The sequence below is a fragment of the Sander lucioperca genome, chromosome 24 (genome assembly GCF_008315115.2).
Source record: "Sander lucioperca isolate FBNREF2018 chromosome 24, SLUC_FBN_1.2, whole genome shotgun sequence".
NCBI lineage: Eukaryota > Metazoa > Chordata > Actinopteri > Perciformes > Percidae > Sander > Sander lucioperca.
In genome coordinates this window covers 16518854-16543857 of record NC_050196.1, presented here as the reverse complement: position 1 = coordinate 16543857, position 25004 = coordinate 16518854, and the positions used below count along the sequence as shown (strand labels likewise).

At 40.4% G+C, this 25004-nt stretch overlaps 3 protein-coding genes across 23 annotated transcripts in view; 1 reads left to right on the top strand and 2 right to left on the bottom strand.

Moving 5' to 3' along the window:
• The window catches only part of LOC116044841 (CLIP-associating protein 1-B-like), a 50986-nt gene extending 48932 nt beyond the window's left edge, over positions 1-2054 (bottom strand). For 14 of the 20 annotated variants that reach the window (XM_031292375.2, XM_031292374.2, XM_031292380.2 and 11 more), the window contains exons 1-2: positions 1746-2053; positions 745-1169 (exon numbers count right to left, since the gene is read on the bottom strand). In XM_031292375.2, coding sequence (XP_031148235.1) covers positions 745-945 — 201 coding nt within the window. In that variant the 5' untranslated portion in view covers positions 946-1169; positions 1746-2053. Of the gene's footprint in view, positions 1-744; positions 1170-1565; positions 1710-1745 lie in introns of those variants that run through there. The other 6 variants (XM_031292366.2, XM_031292371.2, XM_031292385.2 and 3 more) reach the window with 5 other exon arrangements.
• A 683-nt stretch (positions 2055-2737) lies between these two features.
• Positions 2738-9094, top strand: LOC116044850 (high affinity cGMP-specific 3',5'-cyclic phosphodiesterase 9A-like). 2 transcript variants are annotated; one of them, XM_031292400.2, is made up of 14 exons: positions 2738-2874; positions 3227-3376; positions 3844-3883; positions 3964-4066; positions 4214-4356; positions 4543-4602; positions 4707-4884; positions 5816-5938; positions 6028-6120; positions 7121-7188; positions 7273-7375; positions 7786-7890; positions 8218-8364; positions 8986-9094. In XM_031292400.2, exons 1-14 carry the CDS (start codon positions 2787-2789, stop codon positions 9076-9078), a joined length of 1494 nt encoding a protein of 497 aa, XP_031148260.2. In that variant the 5' UTR covers positions 2738-2786; the 3' UTR covers positions 9079-9094. The 2 variants fall into 2 exon arrangements, with proteins under 2 accessions (XP_031148260.2, XP_031148261.2); XM_031292401.2 differs by lacking the exon at positions 6028-6120 and having other exon boundaries at positions 5816-5977.
• Positions 9095-13198: 4104 nt separating this feature from the next.
• On the bottom strand, positions 13199-23339 carry clcn4 (chloride channel, voltage-sensitive 4). Its single transcript, XM_031292390.2, has 12 exons — positions 23127-23339; positions 21901-22055; positions 20913-21012; positions 19813-20000; positions 19235-19357; positions 18000-18206; positions 17212-17292; positions 15797-16342; positions 14900-15086; positions 14122-14520; positions 13542-13758; positions 13199-13340 (listed from the first exon to the last, which is right to left on the bottom strand). Exons 1-12 carry the CDS (start codon positions 23140-23142, stop codon positions 13250-13252), a joined length of 2310 nt encoding a protein of 769 aa, XP_031148250.1. The 5' UTR covers positions 23143-23339; the 3' UTR covers positions 13199-13249.
• Between the last annotated feature and the right edge of the window lie 1665 nt (positions 23340-25004).

Genomic DNA, 25004 nt, shown 5'->3' with positions numbered 1-25004 from the left:
TCTCAGTTATATACAATGTAAAAATGTTTGGTACCATGTAACATATTACTATTATTATTATTATTATTATATTATTACTTGAGTGAAACAGTACGTTTGGAGAAGATGACAACAGCAAAGGAATACTTTAAGGGTATTAAGTTCTGTTATTATCCTGTTAAGCACATGCTGGAGCAGCCAAACTGTAACCCTAAATATGGACACATAAACAAATAACTAAAACATAAACTATTAAACCAATGGAATACATACTTAAGGTTAGAAAAACCTCTGTATTTGTGACATGTTTTGAACTTAAAGGGCTCCAATTTTAGGTTAACGTGTTACATGAGTGATGTTTGGAGAAGATGACAAAAGCAAAAAAATACTTTTTAATAGTATGAAGTTCTGTTATCAGTACATGCTTGGATAGACTCAAGCTGAACTGTAACCCTAAGTATGAACGCATACATATAAACAAGTGACTAAAACATCAATTATTAAACCAATAGAGCACACACACTGTGCAAAACCACCTGTCATGGTGACAAAAAACAAGTTTTAACTTCTAAGGCTCTAATTTTAGGTTAATATATTTTAGGGCCTAGTTTCATATGCTAACACCTGTCTAGCTGAGAGTGAAGTGTCTTGTTCAAGAGCACCACTACAGTTATTTTTAAAAAGATGTTGAGAGAGGGTTCATTTTTTTCCATTTCGCCCAGCCAAAGTCATCTTCAACTTCTTTAATGAACAAACTGTCCTCACCTTGAAGTTGCTGGAGTTGACCCAGGAGCTGGCCACTGTGTCCACCATCCTGTCCAGCACGGTCTGGTCCTGCTCCATGTCGGGGCACTTCTCCTCGTCCAGGATGAGCTCCATGATCTCCTGGCCCACCTGGAGCCTCTTCCCCAGGTCCTTCTGCATCACCTGCTCCAGCAAAAACTCCATGCTCACCTCCTCCTCCATGGCTGCTGCCTGGGACAGAAAATTCAAGGCACAAGCAGACTTCCAGCGAGCCTTTTCTCCTCACGTTTTGTTCACCAAAGTCCTTACAGTTTCCAGGACCTGCTGCAGGATACTTGGCCCCGTTTATACGCCAGTAATTCTCTTTAAGAGCATGCTAACGTTGGTGAATGAGCACCATAACATCCTGCAGTGGAGGGCTGCTCTTGATATTGCACTTCATTCTCCTGTAACAAAAGACAGCAAGAAAAGGGAGACAATTCGGCGAAGTTTACAGTTGAGAAATGATTCCCCAGTTGATTACATAACGTTACATTAAGACAATTCTTCAAGTTTTCTGAAATGTTATGTTTAAATGTGCAAATGACGCATTATCTAATGCTAACTTTTGATGAATTTAGAGGAAATAACGTCATAGGGACACAAATAGACAAAGTGCAGAAATAACGTGTTTTGTACATGTTTTTCTTCCCTCTAGTCTGAAATAATACATGTTATGGAAGGATGCTTTTTCTTGTAGTCTCTCTTTTCGGCATATATTTGACTTAAATATAGTACATTTAAAACGTGAAGCTCAGAGTTAAAGATAGCAATGCTACTTTAGGTTTAGCTAAGTGACTTACTATGCAGATAGACGTTTTATGTCAACACAGTTTATGTAGCAGTTAGCTTCTCCTGCTAGCACACTAGCTCGCTACTAGCAAGCTTTTATCCCAAATACAGCCGAGCTAGTGTTAGCTAAGCTGGCTAAGTTAAGTTAGCAGCAGCTACGGAGGACCACCGTTAGCTACACCGTTACTCACCTGTTTCTTGTTTGTTAATTAATAAGTTATTGTTTCAGGGACCCGGTTAGACCTTCACTCACCGGATGGACTGAATTGTTCCCAGAAAAAAAAGTCCGACGCTGCCTGCGGCCACAAACTACCGTTACTTTACATTACAGCCCAGCAACAACTCACTTTATTGCGTTACTTCACACAACTTAATCCTCAAGCCATTTCGATGTATAAACCCCTCAGCTGGCTGTTCACAAGTCATTCACTGTAATTAAAAGACGACAAAATCATTACTTGCCATAGTAAATCATAGCATGTCCCATAGCAGACGCCGTAGAGGCTGCAGTGAAGGAAGCCGCAGAACGGCGACCCCTGCCGGCAGGGCCGCGCAACAACACCTCCTGCAGTAAGATTACAGGACAACGGGTCCCTGACTGACCATAGACTGTACTAAACTAGGCACAGACATGCAACATGCCCCACCACCTCTTCTACACATTTTGTGTTTCTTTGTGGTCATTTTGTGTCTCTTTGTAGTTGTTTTGTGTCACTCGGTGGTTATTTGTGTATCTTTGTTGTCATTTTGTGTCTCTATAGTTGTTTTTGTGTCTCTGTGTAGTCATTTTTTATTTCTCTGTGGTTGTTTTTCCCCTTTTCATGTCATTGTGAGTCTATTTGTGTGTCTTTGCAGATGTTTTGTGTCTCACTGTAGTCTTTTTGTGCCTCTTTGCAGTCGATTTATGTTTCTTTGTGGTTGTTTTGCCCCTTTTCCTAGTCATTTTGAGTCTCTTAGTCTCCCTTTGCAGCTGTTTTGTGTCTCCTTGTGGTCATTCTGCATCTCTTCCTGGTGTGTTTGTGTCTCTTCGAGTGACATTTTGCAGGTGAAGGCCTGGGGGACCTGACTGACACTCTGGGCCCCTCCCCAGTAGGCCAGTTAAGTAATCCCCCCCATGAGTGGGTGGGCTCTCTGTCAGCTGCAGGTGACCCTTCACAGACTCAAGGTTCATGTCAGAGTCAAGGGTCCCCTTTTTCATTTCTGGAGCAGGTCACGTCCTTCCTGGGTCTGGGATGGCAACAAAAATCATTCACTTCATGGTTAATGGGAGGCTGGAGCAAGCAGAGTTTGGAGCCGACTGCTCTGCTGCAGATGTCAAAGGTAAGAGAGATCGTTTGCTGCAGCTGCTGATTTTAGAGGCATAATCATACTGTAAATCAATGTGACAGCTTTATTTACACATGCAATTTAATCACATGTAAAGATGTTAACAGAAAAGACCTATATGAGTGGGGCATGTATAAGAGAGGTTCCTAATAATCTGATGGTGTAAGGACCTGACCTCCATGCATGTGGCTTTGACAGGTCCTCTCTTGTCATCTTGAGATAGAGATGTACGGTACTAGTGTGTTTTGAACTGTGTTACTCCCCATCGTCTTTTCTTATTTCCTGTCATCACTCTAATAAAGGCAAAAAACGTACTAATCCAAAATCCGAACTCTCCGTCTGACAGATCTGTTCCGGGCGGCTGCGGAGGCAGGGCCTCACCACATCCTGAAGATGTACAACACAAACGGCAGCGTGGTGAACATCTCTCCCCTGCTGGAAGCCAACAGCGAGGACTCGTACTACCGACTGGAGGTGGTGGCGTCAAATCTAAAGAGTGAGCTCAACTGGCTGCAGAGTTTTTTCCAAACTCTAAGATGTCCATTTTGGAATGAGAAATCTTTATTTTCTAAAACAGATATTTTGATGTTTTGGACACCCAAAGTCTTTAAAAGATGGTATTTTTAAAATATTTTTGGAACAAGGCCTTAGTTACCATTGAGGTCATGTCCTCAGTATTGTTTCTCAGGAAATTAACAATTGATTTAACAATATTATCTAAATTCAATATATTTTAAATGTGGCTTTTTCTGGATATTTTCACCAGTTCAGGCTTCATATGAAACAATATGAAATCACTCTTTTGGAGAAACCTTACATTTTAAATTGCCACAAGCCAAAAGGTTTTCGGGAACCACTGTTAGGATCAACATCTGACTTCATTTTGGTTTAAAATCTTTCTGATGTTATGATTTTGTTCTACAAAGTCAAGTCTTTTGTGTGTTTCTTTTTGTCCATGCACAGGTGTGGGGATGCCAAAAGAGCTGGACACCATGGAATACAGGTGAGTGCATCCTGTAAAGGTGATTTATTGAAGCGTCTGGGTGACAAAAACTCACTGTTGTTTCCCGTCTCCGTCTTCAGGCTGCATTATCTGGAGAGCAAAGTCAATGAAGACTTGGGGAAGACTCCGACTATCATCTCTGATATGAAGAGCCAAGTGGAGTCTTTTAAGAGGAAGCTGGAGGTTCGTTAGTCACACAAACACAACTGAACTTTAGGAAGAAACATTTATGGCTTCACTTGGGTCTGACCCACTCCGTGCACATTCCATCTTAATATGAATATTACAGGTTTATCAGTAATAATAAAGTTTAATGTTCCTTTCTGTCAGAGTGTCGAGCACCTGAGCTGGATGGGTCTATTCAAGGAGGACAGCGACCATCAGCTCTCCAAGTTGTCCCCAAAACCCAAAACCTCTCAGCTAAGCGTGCACGAGGAACACCAACAAGTCCGCAGGGAGTTCCTCAACATGAGGTAACTCCTTGGATGAATAATTCAATGGGCCTACCAGGCACAGGCCCAGGGGCCCAACGGGTCAGGTGTCCTGACTCACAAAGAGAGCTAAATGATCCGTATTTTTATGATTTTATTATGTTGTCGAAAGAGTAGCATGGAAGAGCGTGGTGCACTTTAACTCGTGTCTGTCTTGTTTCATCATAGCACGCTGCAGGTGACAGAAGAAGTGAGAGAGCATCTGAAAACTCCCATTTTTGACAACTGGTGAGAACAAACACACAAACACACACACAAACACACAAACACACACACACACACAGGTGTAAGAGGTATGTGTGTGTGTGTGTGTGTGTGTGTGTTGCTAACAGGCAGTGGGAGGATGCGGAGATGCTGGTGCTCCTCCAGGTGATGTTCACCGACCTGGAGTTCCTGACGGCGTTCCACATCGAGCTGGACGTCCTGCAGAACTTCCTGTTTAAGGTCTACTGCCACTACAACAGCATCCCCTTCCACAACTTCAGGCATTGCTTCTGCGTCACTCAGATGGTACGGACCGGAGGAGAAACATCAATCATCTCTATCAGCTGGAGGACAGCGAGAGGGACAATGATGATCTCCAGGAAATAAGACATAAATGTTTTATATGTGAGATAAGAGAACTGAACTGCTGCTGTGAGGTCCGTCGTCACCACAGGGATCCCAAAAAAACATGAAAAAGATTTGATTTTAAACACTTTATCTGTGATTTACAGAAACTCGCTGATTCTTGATTTCTGAGGCTGATAACAATATTGAGATTCTTGAATAAATCCAAATATTTGAAAGAAAAAAAGCCCAAAAAAAAGATAAATTTTAAGCTGTAAAAATAACTGTAACTTCAGAATAGAAACAAAAATATAATTTGATTTATATAATTGCGCAAAGCAACCAAGTACATTTACTTGCTGAAATTACTTTTCAGATTAAAATTTGACATCCAAAATATTTGATCAATTTGTAAAATGTGATTTAACTTCCCAAAAGTCTATAAAGCAGTTAAAATGAGTAATCACCTCGACCACAACATTAAAGTACATGTTAACACAATAATAATAATAAGGATCCAATGGTATAGAGTAATAATATAACACTTACAATGAGTACTTTTGTGTACTTATAAAGATAATTTTGTGCTCAAAACTTTTTTTACTTAAATGCAAGACTTTTATTTGTAGTGTTTCTACTTTTAGTTACATAAATGATCTTTCACCACTGAATTTATAACAATTTATATGGAGTTTTACACATTTTGATATCAAATATATTTAATATACAAAAACCATTGCAGCCTATAAAACATTTATGATCTGCAACTTGTTTTTTGCATATTTGCCAACATACAGGTGCTGTTTTTCTATGTGTGAAGAGCCATAACCTCCCAGTGAAGTACTGGAGGTTTAGTTTGTGTTTGAGTTGTTAGCGGTGTGTTGTTGTGCAGATGTACGGGCTGATCTGGCTGACAGACCTCCGGAGTAAAATAGCAAGAATCGACCTGTTGATCATGTTGACCTCGGCTCTGTGCCACGACCTCGACCACCCCGGCTACAACAACGTCTACCAGGTCACCTCACTGCCGATCTCTTCGTCTCACCATCAAGGGGTTTGCTCATTTCTAATCTATATGTTGCTTTGTTTTTAAATGTCACACAGATCAATGCTCAGACCGACTTAGCTCTTCGCTACAACGACATTTCCCCCCTGGAAAACCACCACTGTGCCGTCGCCTTCGGCATCATGTCCAAGGTACGAAGAACAGGATTCACTCCAAAATATTCTGCTGGAGACATTTAAAAAAACAAAAACAAAGTATGATTGGAAACAGAGTATTCAGATTATACTATATATAATGTGTGAGGTATTGGTAAACTGAATTATGAAAAATTTGCAATGAACAATTATTGATAAACCCGATTGATTTAGTTGTCTTAATCCTAAATTAATGAATATCATGAGAGTTATTTTTTAATTAAAGGCAGGAAAATTATTGACTTTAACTTCTGCTTTTGGCTCTCTTATCAAAAGTGCAACTAAAATTGTATTTTATCTTAAATAATTAAAATTAAATACACATTAATGATTAGATTTTTCTTTTTTTTTTAAGATTATGTTTAGGGGCTTTTCCCTTTATGTGACAGTGAGAGTGGATAGACAGGAGAGGGGGAGAGAAAGAGAGGGGATGACACAGCAAAGGGCCATGTGTCAGATTTGAACCTGGGCCGCTGCAAAGGACTCAGCCTACATGGGGCGCACGCTCTTACTGGATGAGCTAGAGGTCTCCCCAATGATTAGATTTAGTAACTAAATATATAGAAAGAAATCTCTTCAAATAAATAAACTAAGAAGACGTAGCGATGTCTGAAGTTAAACATGTTAAATGTAAAGTAGATTACGGCCTAGGCCCTTTATTTTTTATCTCAACGGTTATAATCTTTACACATTAATTTAGATTTTAAGCCATTCACGATGCACCGTTACATCCCTACTGACGTGGACACATTCAAATCACATCTCTTTAGAATAGCCTTCGCCCTATAATAACATCACATTTAATCTACTGTTAGCTGCTGGTTTTATCATTTTACTCGTTTAATATGCTTGTTTCTATATTTTGTATGTGTGCGTGTATTTTTTTTACTTTCTTTTAATTAATTTCAATATTTTTAAAAATTGTTATTTACAAAATTAGACATTCCTTAACTGTTGAAAACATTCAAATGTTGTAAAAATGACTTTGTCTTTGCAGCAAGAGTGCAACATCCTAAAAAACCTGACCTGCGAGCAGTACAAATACATCCGAGGAGGAATGATCAAGTACGACTTCAGCCTCATTCACTTCATCCACGTTGATGTTGTGTCGCTTGTTCAGCTTTTGAAACAGAAATATATATTTTTCAGATGTATTCTGGCCACCGACATGGCGAGACACAACGAAATTCTCAACAAGTTCAAAACAATGCGGCCGGTGTTCAACTTCACTAACAAGGAGCACAAGGAAGTGGTAAAGATAGACCTGAAACCGTTTTCTTTTCACTTCTCAGTGTTTTTAGTTACTTTAAGGCTTTCTGACATTATTTAAGTTAAGCTTTCAGGTCTATTTAAGTCACCTTTTCACTTCTCCCATCACATTAAAACTACCAAACCTCTTCCTTTTCCTGGTCTACAGACAACACAAATGTTAACTACTGCTACTCTACTCTGAGTCTGAGAAAATATACCTACAATATTTTCATATATATTTCAGGGTGCTTTATATACAGTAGTTAAATCAAGATTAAACAAATGCGACAAGTAAAATCAGACAATTAGAAGCCCAACAACAAAATAAGATAGTTAGGTAAGATTGATCAGGTGTGTGAAAATAAAACAGAACAGCTCGGTCTAACCAGTTGTTGTTGTGCATGTTTCCAGCTGATGAACATCATGGTGAAGGTGAGCGACATCTCCAACGAGGCGAGGCCGATGGCCGTGGCCGAGCCCTGGCTGGACTGTCTGCTGCAGGAGTTCTTCAACCAGGTTTTCACTCCGTTTCTCAGCTGATCAAAACACAGGAAGTGACTGGAAACAGCTGTCCCTAACGCTGCGACCAGAGACTGAGAGAGGAAGTTAACTTCACGGTTACACTGAATATCATGGAGTCAAAGGAAGAGAAGAGAGAGGGAAAACTGTATTTACACATCACAAAAATAGAAAACTTTGGTTCCTTACTTTTTTTTTTTTTTTAAAGAGAACAATTATTATGAAGCAAAAGCCACAAGCCAACTCAAGTACACAGGAATAAAATCTGCACCCACAACTTAAATGTAAATTAAAACCGTTGTTCTTTTTGTTCCGGTTGTGCAGAGCGACACAGAGAAACTCAAAGGGCTCCCAGTGACTCCTTTCATGGACCGAGACAAAGTGTCCAAACCGTCCTCTCAGACCAACTTCATTCGATTTGTCCTCCTGCCGCTCTTCAGTGAGCTCACCAAGCTGTTCCCCTGTCTGGAGGTAACATATCACCGCTGGTTTTAAGCTCCTTAGAAAGATCATTATTAATGGTTGATAATTAAAGAATACATTCAGGTTTTTATACTAAAATGTCTTTCTGAAAAGCGCAAAAAGAAAAAACATACAGTATAAATAAAATGTTAAACTTAATAAGGACAATATGTAACAAGACATGGCAAACATTTCACAAATGTTTCTCTCAAAGTGGGATCACCTTGGTCCGTCAGTAGGAACCGTCTGCATGTGTATATAATGTAGTCCCATTTAGAGCACGGTTATTCCGATTTTGTAATCTTGAAAAGTTTGTATCTGGATCAAGGTGATCCAGTCCAATGTTGCTTTGAAAAACCGGCACATTCTCTTCAAAGTCAGATGGATTAGCTGATCCTGATCCAATCATTGTGATCCTGATTAAACATTTTAAACAACTGTGCCGTGAATATCTGAACCAAATGTCAGAGCAATCCATCCAATAGTTTTTGAGATATTTCTGAACTACACTGAACGGCATTGCCTTTTGAGGGAACACAGGCAAAATGTATCTATAATTTTTCATGAAATAATCTTTGCAATACGCTGAACAAGTCTGATTTTTGAAGCTGCTGTAATGTTGATGTGCAGCAACATATTCTGGAGCCGGTGCGACGGGCCCTGGAGTATTACTCTGACCTGGAGAGAGCCAGCAAGGAGGAGGAGCGGACGGCCAAAGCATGAGGAGGAGGAGGAGGAGGAGGAGGGCCAAAGCATGAGGAGGAGGAGGAGGAGGAGGAGGAGGAGGAGGAGGAGGAGGAGGAGGAGGAGGAGCGGACGGCCAAAGCATGAGGAGGAGGAGGAGGAGGAGGAGGAGGAGCGGACGGCCAAAGCATGAGGAGGAAGAGGAGGAGATACAATACTAGCAGAGTGTTAGAGGACGTTATGAATCATTTGAAATTGCGTAGAGGACTGTCAGACTTTTATAATTAGCCAAATTCTCCTGAATATCTTCTGTACATGTTATATTTTTGGAGTAGTTGGGAATATATATTTTTAGATGAGGTTTCTGACAGTGATGAGAACTAAAGATGTGAGGTTGTCTTTGTTTCTCATTTGACATGTTGTATTTTAACTCTTAAACATGAACATGTTAAAGACACCTTGAAATTGAACTTAACTATTACTTTTACTTTATAAAAGGTTAGTTTTTTTCTGTTAATACTGCGTGAAGATCTGTCTTTCTGCTTGGTATTAAATAAGAGTATATTTCAGCTGATGGAACTGAGCTTCTTTTGATTGGTGTCTACTAAATAAAAAGCATCAATGTGAAAAACACACAATGTCACACTAAAAAAGACGCAAACCAAACCGTGTTTATTCACCATCTGAAGGTTTATTTTTCAATCACTTCATTTACAAATTGAAAACAGAAAAAAAAGTGCAAATATGTGTTTCCTGTACGAGTAATGCATCTGTTAAATATTGAGTTAAAAATAAACAATAACCAGGGCTCAACGTTAGTGTGTTTCAGACAAAATTAAATTAAAAAAATGCTCACAGTAAATCTTGACAATATATACAACAGTTATTCTTTTCAATACATTCTTGTTGGCATTTCAAAACAAAAAGATAATTTGTTTCAACATGGAGTGTGTTTTCCAAAAACTTAATTCCCTCAAAGTTTCCAGTTTTTATAAACTGTTAGCAGCTGGGAGCTCCGACCAATCCAGGTGATTTTCCACGACCACAAATACCACGACACAGGAAATGACGGAGGGGATAAGAACACTGAACGTGCATTCGATGAGTAGGACGCAACATTTTTTTGTTTTTTGTGCAACCTTGATTTTCTTAAGTGATTAAAATTATCAAGTTTCCAGACCTGCGCGGAAACATGTGTCCTTAGTTATTTCCCTTCATTTCTGATCCTTCTGCAGCTGATTGTAGCGACCTCCTTAAATCAAGATTTCAGTATTACTGTGTCAGTTCATGTAATGAGAGCTTATAGTACCATTTTTTACTTAGCTTAAACATGTTAAACGGGTAACAGATACGTTATGTTTTGTAACTTCTTCTCGTAATCTTTCTAAAACCTCACGGTGTGTTTTTGTGCTGCCTCATATGAAATGTGGTGAAATCTTTCAGGTCAATCCAAAGAGACAGTCCTGTTGTACTGTATCGAGACACGTCCAAAGACAGTTTTCATCTAGACATCTAGATAACAAAGACAGCCAAAACAAAAGGATACAAAGCACCAGCACACTGCTAATATTGTTATGCACCTGCAAAAAGTTCTGGATGTTCATGTCCCTCCTGGTGATGACAGCCTGCAGCCAAGTTGTTACAGGGTCAAAAATTTAGAACCAAATTTATACTTTTTCTTCGCATTTTTAACAAAAAATGTGAAGAAAACTACAAGATATAGCAAACTAGAGCTGAGCTAGAGTTGATTTTTGTTTATGGTCAACTAATGGACTGAAAACACTTCCAGTTGATTTAAGATACCTAACGCGTTGTACTTTGATTATAAGAAAACAAGTATAAATAGGGATGCACTGATCCGACTTACTCTCTCTCATAATGCCATAATGCATTACCGATTTTTTTCCCCGGATTATAAATCCTGTTCATTAGTGTCATTTTAACTTAAATCAGAGATGGTGTAGCGGTCTGCCACTACTACATGAATCTAACTAACAGAAGAAACATTTACATAACAGATATATAATGATAGTAACAAACAAACGGACAAACAGACTTGTCACATCTGGCCGACACCGACAATGATTAGCAGCCAGCATAACGTATCAATGGATTATAAATTAAATAGAGGAATCTCGCACAGTTTGACGTGCTATGAACCTGTAAATTCACCGTTTATCGCACTCATTTTAAGGCTCTTTTGAAACCTTTTGACACAATTAAATTAACATTAAGATATACCAAAAAGCCAACTTAACTGATACTTAACTGCTCCAGTTAGTGTCAGAACATGAATACAGGCAGTATTAATATAAATATGGCAGCAACACATAACAAAACAAAACGGTTAACTTAAACCCAAAGTGCAGCAGTCACAAACTCTCCACCTTTAAATAAAATCAGTGTTAGACATTTTATAAGATAACATCAGGGTTCAGTGGTGCTCCAGTCTGTTACATCTCACAACTGGTCCCTTTTTTAAAATCATACATGATGCAGAGTAACATTTTATCACAAGGAAAACCCACACCCAGATTTCAGGATTCAAAATAAATTCTGTACTTTTCACAGATTTTTATCTTAAGAGACACTTTTGATTTTTCTAAGGCCAATATTAATATCAATCATTGTCCCGTGCACTTTTACAGAATATTATATCATTCAAAAAGGTGTGCTTGAATTAGAGTTTGTGAACTTGTATATTTAAGTTTGTACCAGGAAACGGCCGAGAGAGAGACAGAGAGGGAGGGAGAGAGAGAGAGACAGAGAGAGAGAGAGAGAGAGAGAGAGAGAGAGAGGGAGAGAGAGAGAGAGAGACAGAGAGAGAGACAGAGAGAGAGACAGAGAGAGGGAGACAGAGCGAGAGAGAGACACAGAGACAGAGAGAGAGAGAGAGACAGAGAGAGGGAGAGAGAGAGAGGGAGAGAGACAGAGAGAGAGAGACAGAGAGAGGGAGAGAGAGAGACAGAAAGAGAGAGAGGGAGAGAGACAGAGAGAGGGAGAGGGAGAGCGAGATATATATATATAGAGAGAGAGAGAGAGAGAGAGACAGAGAGAGAGAGAGAGAGAGAGAGAGAGAGAGAGAGAGAGAGAGACAGAGAGAGGGAGATATATATATATATATATATATATATATATATATATATATATATATATATATATATATATATATATAGAGAGAGAGAGAGAGAGAGAGAGAGAGAGAGAGAGAGAGAGAGAGAGAGAGAGAGAGAGAGAGAGAGACACACAGATAGAGGGAGAGAGAGAGAGAGAGAGAGGGAGAGAATTTCCAACCTATCACTTGTTCTTGGAGGTGCTACAACCACAGCAACTGAAAGAATTAATCAATGAATTAATTGGCTGATTGACAGAAAATGATCGGGCAACAAGTTAAAGAATTGATTAATCACTTAAAAGAGATAGTGGAGATGTTTTGAAGTGTGGTTGTATGAGCTACTTCTCCATAGTCAGTGTATAAGCTACAGTAGATGGTACTCAACTGTGAGGATTTAGTTAAACACTATCTTCAAATACACCCTTTTTGAGTGAGATGATATTTCATACATTTTTCAGACTTTATAATCACCATTGTAAGATTACTAAAGATTATTAGTATCAAATTAATTTTCTACAACGTGCCAGACTTTTCAGGTCTGTGCAGCAACCCTGTGAACACATCCTTACACTTGACCACAACTTTGTTTCCAAGTTACAAATACTGCTTTCCGTCCCAGTTTTCCCTTCAGCGTGGCTTTCTAAACATTTTCCTTGAACTTGAAGCAATAAAGTTGAATGCTTCACTCCCACAGTCATTTATTTATTGATTAAATGGATGACCGTGGGCGTGTTGATCTTGACACTGTTGAAACTGAAGACCCAGAGTTTGGCACTCTGAACATTAAACATGCTAAACGTGTGTTTCCAGATCACAGTAAAGAAAAAGATCAGCTCTTCAGTTTTTTCACTCTGCAAAGAATTGATCTTCTTAGGGGTTGGAATTGTTAAGCGGAAGTAAAAGCTTTCTGCCTCTGGCTAAATATTCCAGCGCAGTTACATTTGAAAACACGTGGAGCAGAGATGATGTGGTTACTACGGTTAGGACTTGCCTGTCATGAGGTGGGAGGAATTCTTCACAGGTTGCAGTTACAGTAGCGTCGCACTGGTCTCACCTATTTACAACGTCAGCGGAGTGAAGCTCCTCTCTCTTTTGCTAATTGAACATGATGGACTCTGGATCCTGGTTCATCATTTGAGCCATGTGTCGCAGGACGTCCTTCTTGGTGATGATGCCCAGGAGACGCCTGAACAGAAATAAACAAGGTCAGAGGTCACGTCACGTCTTTCCACTCAACATTCAAATCCAAAACAGCAGAAGAAAATAAATTACCTTTATGAATGGGTTAAAAAACATCCATTCTTTGCTGTAGTGAAATTGTCTTTTTTTACACCTCGAAAAGCTTTTTATTTGTGGTTTGTATTTAGGTGTCAAGTCCTGTTCTTACCCGCTCCTGGTGACAAGACACTGGCGGAGGCCCAGCTTGCGGAAGATGTCCACGACCGTCTCCATGGGCGTGTGGTCGGTGACGGTGAACGGGCTGAGGTTCAGGATGCGTCGCAGCTTCAGTGGCTGCGGGTTGCTGGCTGGCAGCTGGGGCGCGTCCTCGGTGAAGTAGACCACCGAGCTGCTCACCACGCCGTCCTGCTTCTGACGGGCGGTTTCTGTAGACAGAAAGGGGGAGAAGTCTGTTCAAACATCTTCAGGCCTGGTTGGAAAATGAAAACTAATCTGGGCCTTGTTTCCTGATGACAGACAGTCAGTACAAATGCGCTCAAATTGAGTTTCTCCAAAAAGCACCACTTTAAATCTTGTGTTTACCAAAGATGTGCTCAGAAGATTCTTAGAAATAAGTCATTCAGCATGAAAAAAAGCGTAGAAAATGACTTATCGTCTAAAGAAATCGTAGTCGACTAAAACCAAAATGAGCGATAAGAGAGGAGGCAGCCCTAGTACACATCCTACGTGACTCACCAGAGAATATCAGTGGTAATCAATAAAGACCTGAACTAGTTTAACCAACTTACTGATGGCCAGGGTGAGATCCCGGCGCTGAACGAAGCCGATGAGCCTCTCCGACTCTCTGGAAACGACCACCGGGAAGCCGTTATAATCGGTGTCTTTGATCAGCGCCTCCACGTCCTCCACCGTGGTGGTGTCCTGGGTGAGGACGGCCAGAGGGGGGTCGTTCCTGCGGGGCCGCATCACGTCGGTGGCCAACGTGCGGTGGGTGAACTCGTCCCTGACGTCCAGGTAGGGGTAGCCGTTGAGCTGGATGTGAGACTCGTAGATGCCCTCCTTCCCAAAGGCGTCCGCCACCCACTTGCTGGTGACAGCGGCGGCCATCAGGGGGACGATGTACTCCAAACCGCCAGTGAGCTCAAACATGATGACCACCAGGGAGACGGTCATCCTGGTCACCCCGCCTGAAAGGACGCAATCACAGCTCGTTCATTACAGGATGCAAGGCTGAAGATTTTAAATCCTTTGAATTTCTAGATTTACTCATTACATTACATGTTATTTAGCTGACGCGTTTATCCAAAGCGACTTACAATTGCTATATATGTCAGAGGTCACACGCCTCTGGAGCAACTAGGGGTTAAGTGTCTTGCTCAGGGACACATTGGTTGATGTATCACAGTGGGAATCGAACCCAGGTCTCCCACACCAAAGGCATGTGTCACATCCACTGGGCCATCACCACCCATCTACTCAGTTAAAGACATCAGATGTGCCCACTAATCTTCACCCACGTAAACTCTCACAAACAGAGATGAAGTTTACAGAACTGCTTCTGCTCACCCAGACAGGCGGCGGCTCCCACCATGGCGTAGAGTCCCGGTGTGACACAGTCAGCGCCGGGCCGGCACCAGTTCTTGAAGATGATCCAGTCGTGGTGGTGGTACGCCATCTGCTCTACGGCGATCCCGACGATCCGTCCTGCGATAGCTCCAACAGCCATGCTGGGAATGAAGAGACCTGACGGGATCTGGACAGGAAACAGAAGCTTTTTTTGGGTCTCCAACAACACTATTTGTAACATTATTATCTTGTTGAAGCATAGAGAGCATGTATAGTAACTCTTATCAGAAGTATGAAAAGAAGAAAGATTAGTTTTCTAATTAATAATGCACCCTAAAAGCCTTTACACACTGGGGACATTTTTCATGTGATTTATTCACACGTCAATATATTTTTTTCGAACTGTTGTTTTTGTCAAAAGTACTTTCACACGGAACGTGAATATTACGCTGCAATAAAGCAACGTAAGTTTGTTCAGTTTGAGGTTGATTTTTCTGAGCTTTCGCACCGCGAAAAAAGACATCAACCAATCACGTTGTGTTGTTTACTTATGATAATCATAATACAACAACGAGGAGACTTGGACGAAACTTGGATTGTACAGACGGCAAACTTCTGAAGTCCTTTCAAACTTGACAAAGACAGCGTTCACCAGAGACACTCTTAACGTTCTTACCTTTCACAGTAATAGCCCTAGACATACCGTATGCTACACTGTTTACCAGAGGGAAATAAACTCACTCAAGAGTATTTCACTAAAAGGAATCTCAATTTGAACTCATTTTTGTGTCATTTATTTGTCACGCCACCCGTCTGTAAAGGCCTTTAGAGGGGAGAAGGTTTTTTTTTTTTTTTTGACAAACCAAATGTATTCCCCATCCTCTTTGTCTTACTGACCTTCATGCCAAAGGTGAAAATGGTGATGACAATTTTAAAGACGAGAGCGAGGGCGAGCTGCCAGAGGGCGTTGTAGACCCCGGGCCCCGCCGGTCGGTCCGGGATGTCGTCCACCGGCCGACTCATGTTGGGGTTATTGATATAATCACACAGCTGTGACGACTCCAGCGCGCCGCAGTCGTTGAAAAGCTCCGAGATGAGCTCGCTGGTGCTGCGACGGGTATACGGGTTTGGAAACGCCAGCACGGCGGTGATACCCGTCACGGCGATGACCTCCAGGACCGGGTACTTCCCCAGCTGGGTGGTCTTCCTTCGACGGCACCAGGCGATGTTGGCCCGAATGAAGAGGGTCCCCCAGAGGCCGCCAAACACGCCCAGCAGGATGAACGGCACCAGCTCAGCCATGTACCACGGCGTGTGGTACTCCACGTAGAAGAGCACCAGGCGGCTGTTGCCGAACGGGTTGATGGAGCGCAGCGTGAAGGCGGCGACCAGGGCAGCGAAGAACGAACGCCACAGAGTCTTCAGAGGGAAGTAGTAACTGACCTGCGGGAGAGACGAAGGACGGCTGATTGTTTTTAGAGAAAAGCATTGAACAAGGGCTGCTCAATTAATCAAATAATAATAATCAGGATTACGTATCGAAGTAGGGCTGCTCAATTAATCAAATAATAATAATCAGGATTACGTATCGAAGTAGGGCTGCTCAATTAATCAAATAATAATAATCAGGATTACGTATCGAAGTAGGGCTGCTCAATTAATCAAATAATAATAATCAGGATTACGTATCGAAGTAGGGCTGCTCAATTAATCAAATAATAATAATCAGGATTACGTATCGAAGTAGGGCTGCTCAATTAATCAAATAATAATAATCAGGATTACGTATCGAAGTAGGGCTGCTCAATTAATCAAATAATAATAATCAGGATTACGTATCGAAGTAGGGCTGCTCAATTAATCAAATAATAATAATCAGGATTACGTATCAAAGTAGGGCTGCTCAATTAATCGAATAATAATCGGGATTACGATTTCTGCTCCTAAAGAAAAACGATTATTTTGCACATTTTTGCAGGTAAACTCTTATTTCGTCTTGTGTTCTGAATGAAAAAAAGGGTTCATACAGGACTTATAATGAATAAAAGCAACATCTTTCCAAAATCCAAGAGTAATCGTGTTAAATAATCATGATTTCAATGCTGACTAAAATAAACGTGATTAAGATTTTTTCCCCCATAATCGAACAGCCCTATATCGACGTATATTCCCCAAAAGTAGCCGGCCGTGATGAACAGGCTGACCGCAAAGTGAACAACAACACGACACACTGTCTGAGTTCAGCGCTGTCTCACAGGTCAGCAGGTTCATGCAGCTTAATGCAGCGGGAGAACGTGTGATTTTTAACAAACCTCTTCCAGGCTGAACAGAACTCCTCCGATCGGTGCACCGAAGGCCACCGACACTCCAGCTGCTGCTGCGGCCGATAGCACCTGAGAGGTCAGAGGTCAGATACACAATCACAACATCTCTATTTCAGTCATTTCAAATCTGATTATAAGAACAGTTTGCAGGTGATGTTCTACAAGTTATAGTATGATTGTGTTTTTTATTATTAATATTATGTTTTTTCAATTAAATATTATAATTGTTATTGTTTTCATTCATGTATGTACTTTTAATTTAATTATAGTGTGTTCTTCTTGTCTTTTTGTATGTTGGTTTATGTGGAAAAGAAGCATGACAATACCATGTTTTGTTATCTTTGGAATGATGCCTCACAATAAAATCTTTTAAAAACATAAAATGTGATTATATTTCTGGATTTAAATCTACATTATCCCATTAAAAGGAGTCCTTAATACCAATTAAAACTTTTTCAGGCCAAAAATATCTCAAAAAAGATGGAAACTGCATATTTGAATGCTACATAAAGTCTCTGTAAAACGTATTTATTTTATTCTACATCATGTTTGAGCTGTGACGTTTGATTTTTGTGAGTTGGTTTTGTTAATACAGTTGTTTTAAAAAAGGAAACTCATAACCAAAGGATATTATTAAGTGTCCATTGAAGCGTATTGTTCTGCTAAATGTGAGCAGTGATTATGTGCTGACAAATAAACCTCTAATGTGTGTATTTCAGAAATCTGATGAGCTCAAAGGTTCTGCTTGGCGTTCAGGTGTTTTATCAGCGGCGTACCTCTCGGCGCTTGCCCTCGTTCTTGCTGTACTTGGAGAAGAGGCTGCAGAAGAGGTTTCCACAGCAGCAGGCCACGTGGACCAGAGGGCCCTCCTTCCCCAGGCTGAGACCCGACGACACCGCCAGAACCAGGGTGACCGTCTTGATCAGCAGGGTCCATTTCCCCAGGTAGCCCCGGATGATGAAGCCGCTCAGGATTGTCTTGATCTGCACAAAAACACATATTAGTATCTGTGAATAAGAGATGCTGACGATTAATCGTTAACCGAGATTAAGAACTTTGATGAGTTAAACAGTTAAACCATTATTTAACATTATTAAAAACAGTGTGTTGCATGGTAAAAGAAAAATAGTCCATACGATCTATTTCTTAACTGGTAGTTAACTTGATGCTGCAAACTTTGCACTAGCATGCAGAGTTTTAAGCTTTCTTTTTTCTGCTCAGTTCGTGGCTCTCTGCTGGACGGCGCTCATAGCGGAGAGCTACGTGACACGTAGCTGTATCAATATCGAGGATTGGCGAGTTAAATCGGCCATCCTACACACAGAGTATGCCAGGCAGACACACAGCTGACAACCTCGCAGGAGGATGCGGTGTCAGGCTCAGACATACGCTGGAAAGTGGCTGCATGTGTCCACGACAATTCAGCGAACATTGTGGTTGTGCCACTGGTATAAGTCCGCAGCACGCTGAAAGTATGTCTGAGCCTCCAGGACGACTACTAGACCTATCTCCACAGAGCTGGAGTGAAGGTGAACTGGGACTCCGTTGCCTGCTTGTAGGTTAATGATCGATTAACAAGGGTCGGCTATCGGTCAGAAAAGAAAGCTAAATTAGCATGCCTACTGTGAATATTTTTACTGTCCAAAAACAGAGATGACAGTAATACGTATAAGGTATGGATGTTGTTTTCCGTCAGGCGTCACCCCACCCGCCTTTAAACAGAGAACCCGTCTAATTTCCATGCTTTGTAGGTGTGACTTTTTTTGCCATGTCAACACTGCGTAATATTTGTTTATATTTAAAATAGCGTTATTATGGAGACGACTCTATTGACAAGACTTACTTTAATTGGAATATAAGCTCAAGTAGCTTTTAAATACAAAATATTATAAATCCATGTGCCTTGATCACTTGTTTTTAATCTCAATAAACACAAATAGTATTTGGCTGAAATTCCTCCCATTTGTCTGGGACATTGAAATCTCATGGATCCCGGAAACCTGCGTCTCACCTCTGGGATTCCTGACCCGCAGGCATACGGAGCGAACACTCGCACCAGTGACACCGCCAGGAAGGAAAACAGCAGAGCCCACAGAACGTACAGGAAGTAGTTCAACACGTAGGCTCCCGCTCCCTGAGAGACAAAAAGGCATTATATTATAAACAGTAAAAGTATGCTAAACAGAACAGCTTCTGGACACATGATTAGGGCCAAAAGTGTGCACAGAAGACCGTATTTTTATTATTTCCTGATTAAACTAAATGATTCCTCAATAAAACTGCTTTTATTCAAATATAGCAAATACTTTAAATACTAAACTGGGAAGCACTGTCAGGTTGTCCCCATCTTTTCACACTTATAACTCATCTTTTCATGACTACTTTCAAGTCTCAACAATTATTTACAAGACTACGTGATTGCCATTATTTTGTCTGTTACACCTTAAGATTTAAAATATGTTATAAATAAATTGACTTGGCTGCAACCTGTCCCTAATGATGGAGAATTGTGCAGCTGTGGGTTGAACTCCTACTCGTGCTCGGTAACTTTTACGAGGATGTTTTATTTTGGCGGGAGCCAGGTCTTACCTCAGCGTGGCCCGTCATCAGCTCGGCCCACTTCTGCCACTGAGGACACTTGTCCCGGTCGTCGAACGTGGTCTCGTTGGACGTCCAGCAGCACTGCTCGTGGCTGTACCAGAAGGCCGACAGACACACACCTTCCTTCAGATCTGTCATCCAGTCCACCGCCAGGTCGATCACTCCGGCCAGCGTCCCTGCAGAAAACAGGACACGTCTCAAGCCTTACAGCGAGTGATGATAGTCTTGGTACAAGAACGTTTCACGCTCTTCCAGCAGAGGTTTCAAGCTGCACATGCATGTTCATTCACCTGTGATGATGGAAAAAGATCTAAATCTATGTGTGCTATGAAGTTGTTGACGGTAACAACAACATGAAAACCTTTTTCGTGATATTGATTGACCTTTCATTTCACTTCAACCGAGATCTAAACATATTCTTCTCTTGTACCATCACCCAAACTTAGCCTGGGTAAACCCTGACGAACTTCCGGCAAATTTGAGATTTGCTCTGCAAGTCAGTCTGGTGAAGAGCCCGTTCAAACCCATTTCAAATGTCCCTGAAATCGAGGCACCAATCACAACCGCTGAGGCGGGCTTTACACCAATCACAACCGCTGAGGCGGGCTTTACACCAATCACAACCGCTGAGGCGGGCTTTACACCAATCACAACCGCTGAGGCGGGCTTTACACCAATCACAACCGCTGAGGCGGGCTTTACACGACGACGATAGCTCAGCGACGGCGAGCAGCTTTTTGTTTACATTCAACATGACGGCTACCGAAGCGCAGCGTCACCCAGATCGTTGGTCTGATTGGTTGAAGGACTGTCCATTGCGCCCAGAGGCATTTGAGTGGCGTCTGTTGGTGACGCCCTTTTGGAAATGAACTGTCAATGAACCAGGCTAACCCAATCTCATTCCAGCTCCTAAAAATTATGTCTGATTTCAGCTTGTTAGATGTGGATATGTTCTAGTTTATTCTCTCCTCTGTGACAGTAAACTGAATATTTTTGAGTTGTGGACAAAACAAGACATTTGATGACGTCATCTTGGGCTTTTGGGAAACACTGATCAACATTACGTACCGTCTTCCCTTGTGACTGACCTGAGAGGAGTCCGATGAGCAGCATCACCACCCATCCTGACCAGGCGTCCAGCAGGCTCTTGATCAGCTCCCAGAAGGACTCCTTACTCTTACTGGTGATCTGGGAGACAAACAAAAAGGAGACCTGCATGTTATTCACTCAAAGAGTTTGCATTGACTAGCTGATGATTAAAAGATGTAAGAACCACTGGCCAAATTCAGGGACAAGACAGAGGCTTTTCAAACATACTGAAGCAGTTTCTACTCTTCAGAAACAGCAGCTCCACTGGACGAACGGGAAATGCTTTGTTCAACAACAGCGAGCACATTCTACTCAGATCTTCCAACTTTAAACAGTTGAGTGAATAGACCTGACTGGGTTCACAGAGATATTCGTTACTCAGCAGGAAAGCTTTTGGTCTCCGTGTGTTTCAAAGGAAGATTGGCACTAGTAGTATTCTGGTCGGCAGGCCATCGCTGCAACACGGCTGCATTTTTTCCGTCACAGAGCAGAAGGTGAAACCACAAGAAACCTATGAATGAGTATCAGTGTTTCTGCCTCAGTTTTCATTGTGATAACAACTCATCTCTTTACCCCTGTCCCCCATTTACTATTCTCCTAGTAGTCTCGCTAAAGCACCTATCGGATAAATGCTCCTGCTTGTTTGTATTTCTTTAAACCATTCACAACCATCTTGAGCGGCGCTGAGCTCCGGACGCAGCAACGGTGTTCTTGCTAAATAGATCGCGGAGAGGAAGGAGAAGGCCTGACATCCCAGCAGCCTGTACATCCGATATACCAGACTATGCTCCTCGTGCCTTTACTTCACCTTGTGTTTCTCTGTCTAAACAGGAATAAACTATGTGTTTCTTATGTTCTCGTCAGGTTTAAAACACAATACTAGCTTTTTCGTCAGGTACAGAGACTTACTTAGGAAACAACAACTGCCAAATGAGAAACAACAACTATATATATTTACATGTGTGTTAATAGAAAACCTGGTCAAACCTTGCGGTGGCGGTCCGTGTCTCTGGATTTCTCCCTCAGCCAGTCGATGGTGTGGAAGTCTTCATACGTGCCCACGTCAGGGAAAGGCTCGTCCAGGAAATCCATCAAGTTTCCAGCTCCGTTCATCTCCTCCGTGGGCGTGGCACTGCTGACACCTGGCAGAGGGGAACAGACCGGCAAACTATTCAACACCAGCAGTGACTGACTGGGGAGGAGACGGCCACAGTCAGCCTCTTTCTCACACAAAAAGTAGTCTTAATGTTTGATTCTCCACGTTAAAACTGCATTTCCCAGCAGCCTCAGTTTGATACACATGAAACAGTGCATGATTGTTTAAAAAACTGTTCTGATAATTCAGAACAAATGAAGAATAAATAACTAAGGACTGCAGCCAAATTACTTTTACTCTTTATTGATTATTCTGACAAACTTAAAATCTACCCTCCCTATACTATTTTTATTATTACAATGTTTTCATCCAAACTCTGTAACCTGGTCCATATAATGATTTATTTTATTGTGTTATATGTCAAGGGACACACACACACACACACACACACACACACACACACACACACACACACACACACACACCTCCTTCTTTAAGTATGACCTAATCTTGTTGGCCCTGGAGCTAGCTCATTTTGGCATTATACATTTCTTTGTATTTGCACTCTACCCAATTTTTATCTCAACTGCTGCTGCACAGCAATTTCCCTCGAGATAAATAACTATATAATCTTAATCGGTCTATGAAATATCAAAGACATATAAACAAAAGATGCAACCATGAGTGCACAACTCTTGAATACGATATCAATCATGAAGAGAACAGTTTCGGGCTGGCATCTCTCACTACTTCACCTTTCAAGGGTGCACAAGTTGATAAATATTCTGCTACTTCCAACAGTCTTTAATTAGCAAAAATCGCTTATTTCTTTGTGCTAACTGACATTTATTTAATTACAAGCATAGCAATGAATACACAGAAGGCTGTTAGTTACATTAAGGCAGACACTACAGCTGAACAGAAATACTATTTTAATTAATATATATCGCCATGAAACTTCACCAGTTGATTACTTGCATCAAGACAGTTTGTTTTTGTATTACAAGTTTTCTGAAATCAGTATAAGGGCTTTGCTTCCTGTGTTAGCATTTAGAGCTAGCACTAGCATCCTCTCCTCTACGTTAGCTAAGGTAGCTAAAGATAAAGTCGTCTTTACCTTCACCGGCCTCCATGTTACAGTCCGTCCTGGCGACTGCTGGTGTTAAATGTTTATTTTAAATTAATATTTTATATAATGTCGACTTTGTTCTGCATTTTAGCTTCGTTATAGAGAGAAAAGTGGCGTTTAGACGTCAAGAAATAAACAGGACGGCGTCAGAGACTGCCTCCCACAATGCACCTGTTCAGACTCACTCACACAAAGATCGTCTATTGGAAAGATGAACCGGAAAAAACAAAATACCAACTTTAAAAGCTATAAAAAGTATAAAAAATACGTAAAGAAGTCTTTTTAAATGTTAAAGAAATATGTAAATACATCTTAACTGTATAAAATATGTGAAAAATAAATATTTGTAATCTTTTAAACGTATAAATATGTCAAACCACATTTTTAAATGTTTCAAAAATATGAAAAAATAAGCATTTTTAAACAACATATCTTTCCAGTTTATTCCTCCAATTTCTTTAATTTGAATGTATGTATCTTATACACTAACTCACTCTTAAAGTTAAACTTTAATTTAATATGATGAAATTATTTTGTAATGCTATATCCCTCTATTTTAATATTTTTATTAGATTGTTTAAATGTGTTATTTTAATTACCTACTCTCTTTATTTTATTTATTTCCATAAAGACAGTAAATTAAGATATTTTGTATTAAATACATAGATGTATATTTTATTTTTGTGTGTATTTTGTACTGTTTAGAAATGATTCTCTGCACTTTTATATCATAAATTTTGCCTAAAATTGTTACACACACACACACACACACACACACACACACACACACACACACACACACACACACACACACACACACACACACACACACACATAATTAAAACATGTTCATTACTCTAATTTTATTGTTTTAATTTGAATGTATTTATACACTTTCTTTTGCTTTTAATCGATTAATTTAAAGATATTGAATCTAATTTAGTAGTAAACGTATAATATTCCCCTCTGAAATGTAGTGAATGACACGAAATGTGTTCATGAAATAAAATGTTAAAAACCTGTCAGCTGCTGGTGTCTGGTGTATTAGCGCCCTCTGGTGGACATCAGCAGGAACTACAAGCAGAGCTACAGACACATTTTCCAGTTTTTTCCTCTAATTATATTATTTATTTTGCCTAAAATCGATCAATTCAAAGATATTCAATCTAATGTAGTAGTGAAAGTTTAATATTCCTCTCTGAGATTTTTTTAAAGGGCAAAATGTTTAAATAACTCACAAAATAAAACATTAAAAACCTTGAAAAGTTTAGTGAGTGACCTGTCAGCTGCTGGTGTCTGGTGTATTAGCGCCCTCTGGTGGACATCAGCAGGAACTACAAGCAGAACTGCAGACACATTTTCCAGGTTTTTCCTCTAATTTTATTATTTATTTTGCCTAAAATCGATCAATTTAAAGACATTGAATCTAATATAGTAGTAAAAGTTTGATATTCTCCTTTTGAGATGTTGTTAAGGGCAAAATCGTTAAATAATTAATAACATAAAATGTTAAAAACCTTTGAAGGTTGACTGAGGTAGTTCCAGCTGTCAGCTGCTGGTGTCTGGTGTATTAGCGCCCTCTGGTGGACATCAGCAGGAACTACAAGCAGAACTACAGACGCCTCGACACAAATATGTTTACAGTTCTATACCTTTATTATTTTAATGTTTTATCATATACACTATCCCACTTTATTTGTTTAATTAATTTAAATTTTAAGAATTCCTTCAGTAAAATAATCTATACCTTTATATGATCATTTTTCTATTAAATATTCTATGCACTTTCTTTTGCTTTTAATCGATTAATTTAAAGATATTGAATCTAATTTAGTAGTGAACGTATAATATTCCCCTCTGAAATGT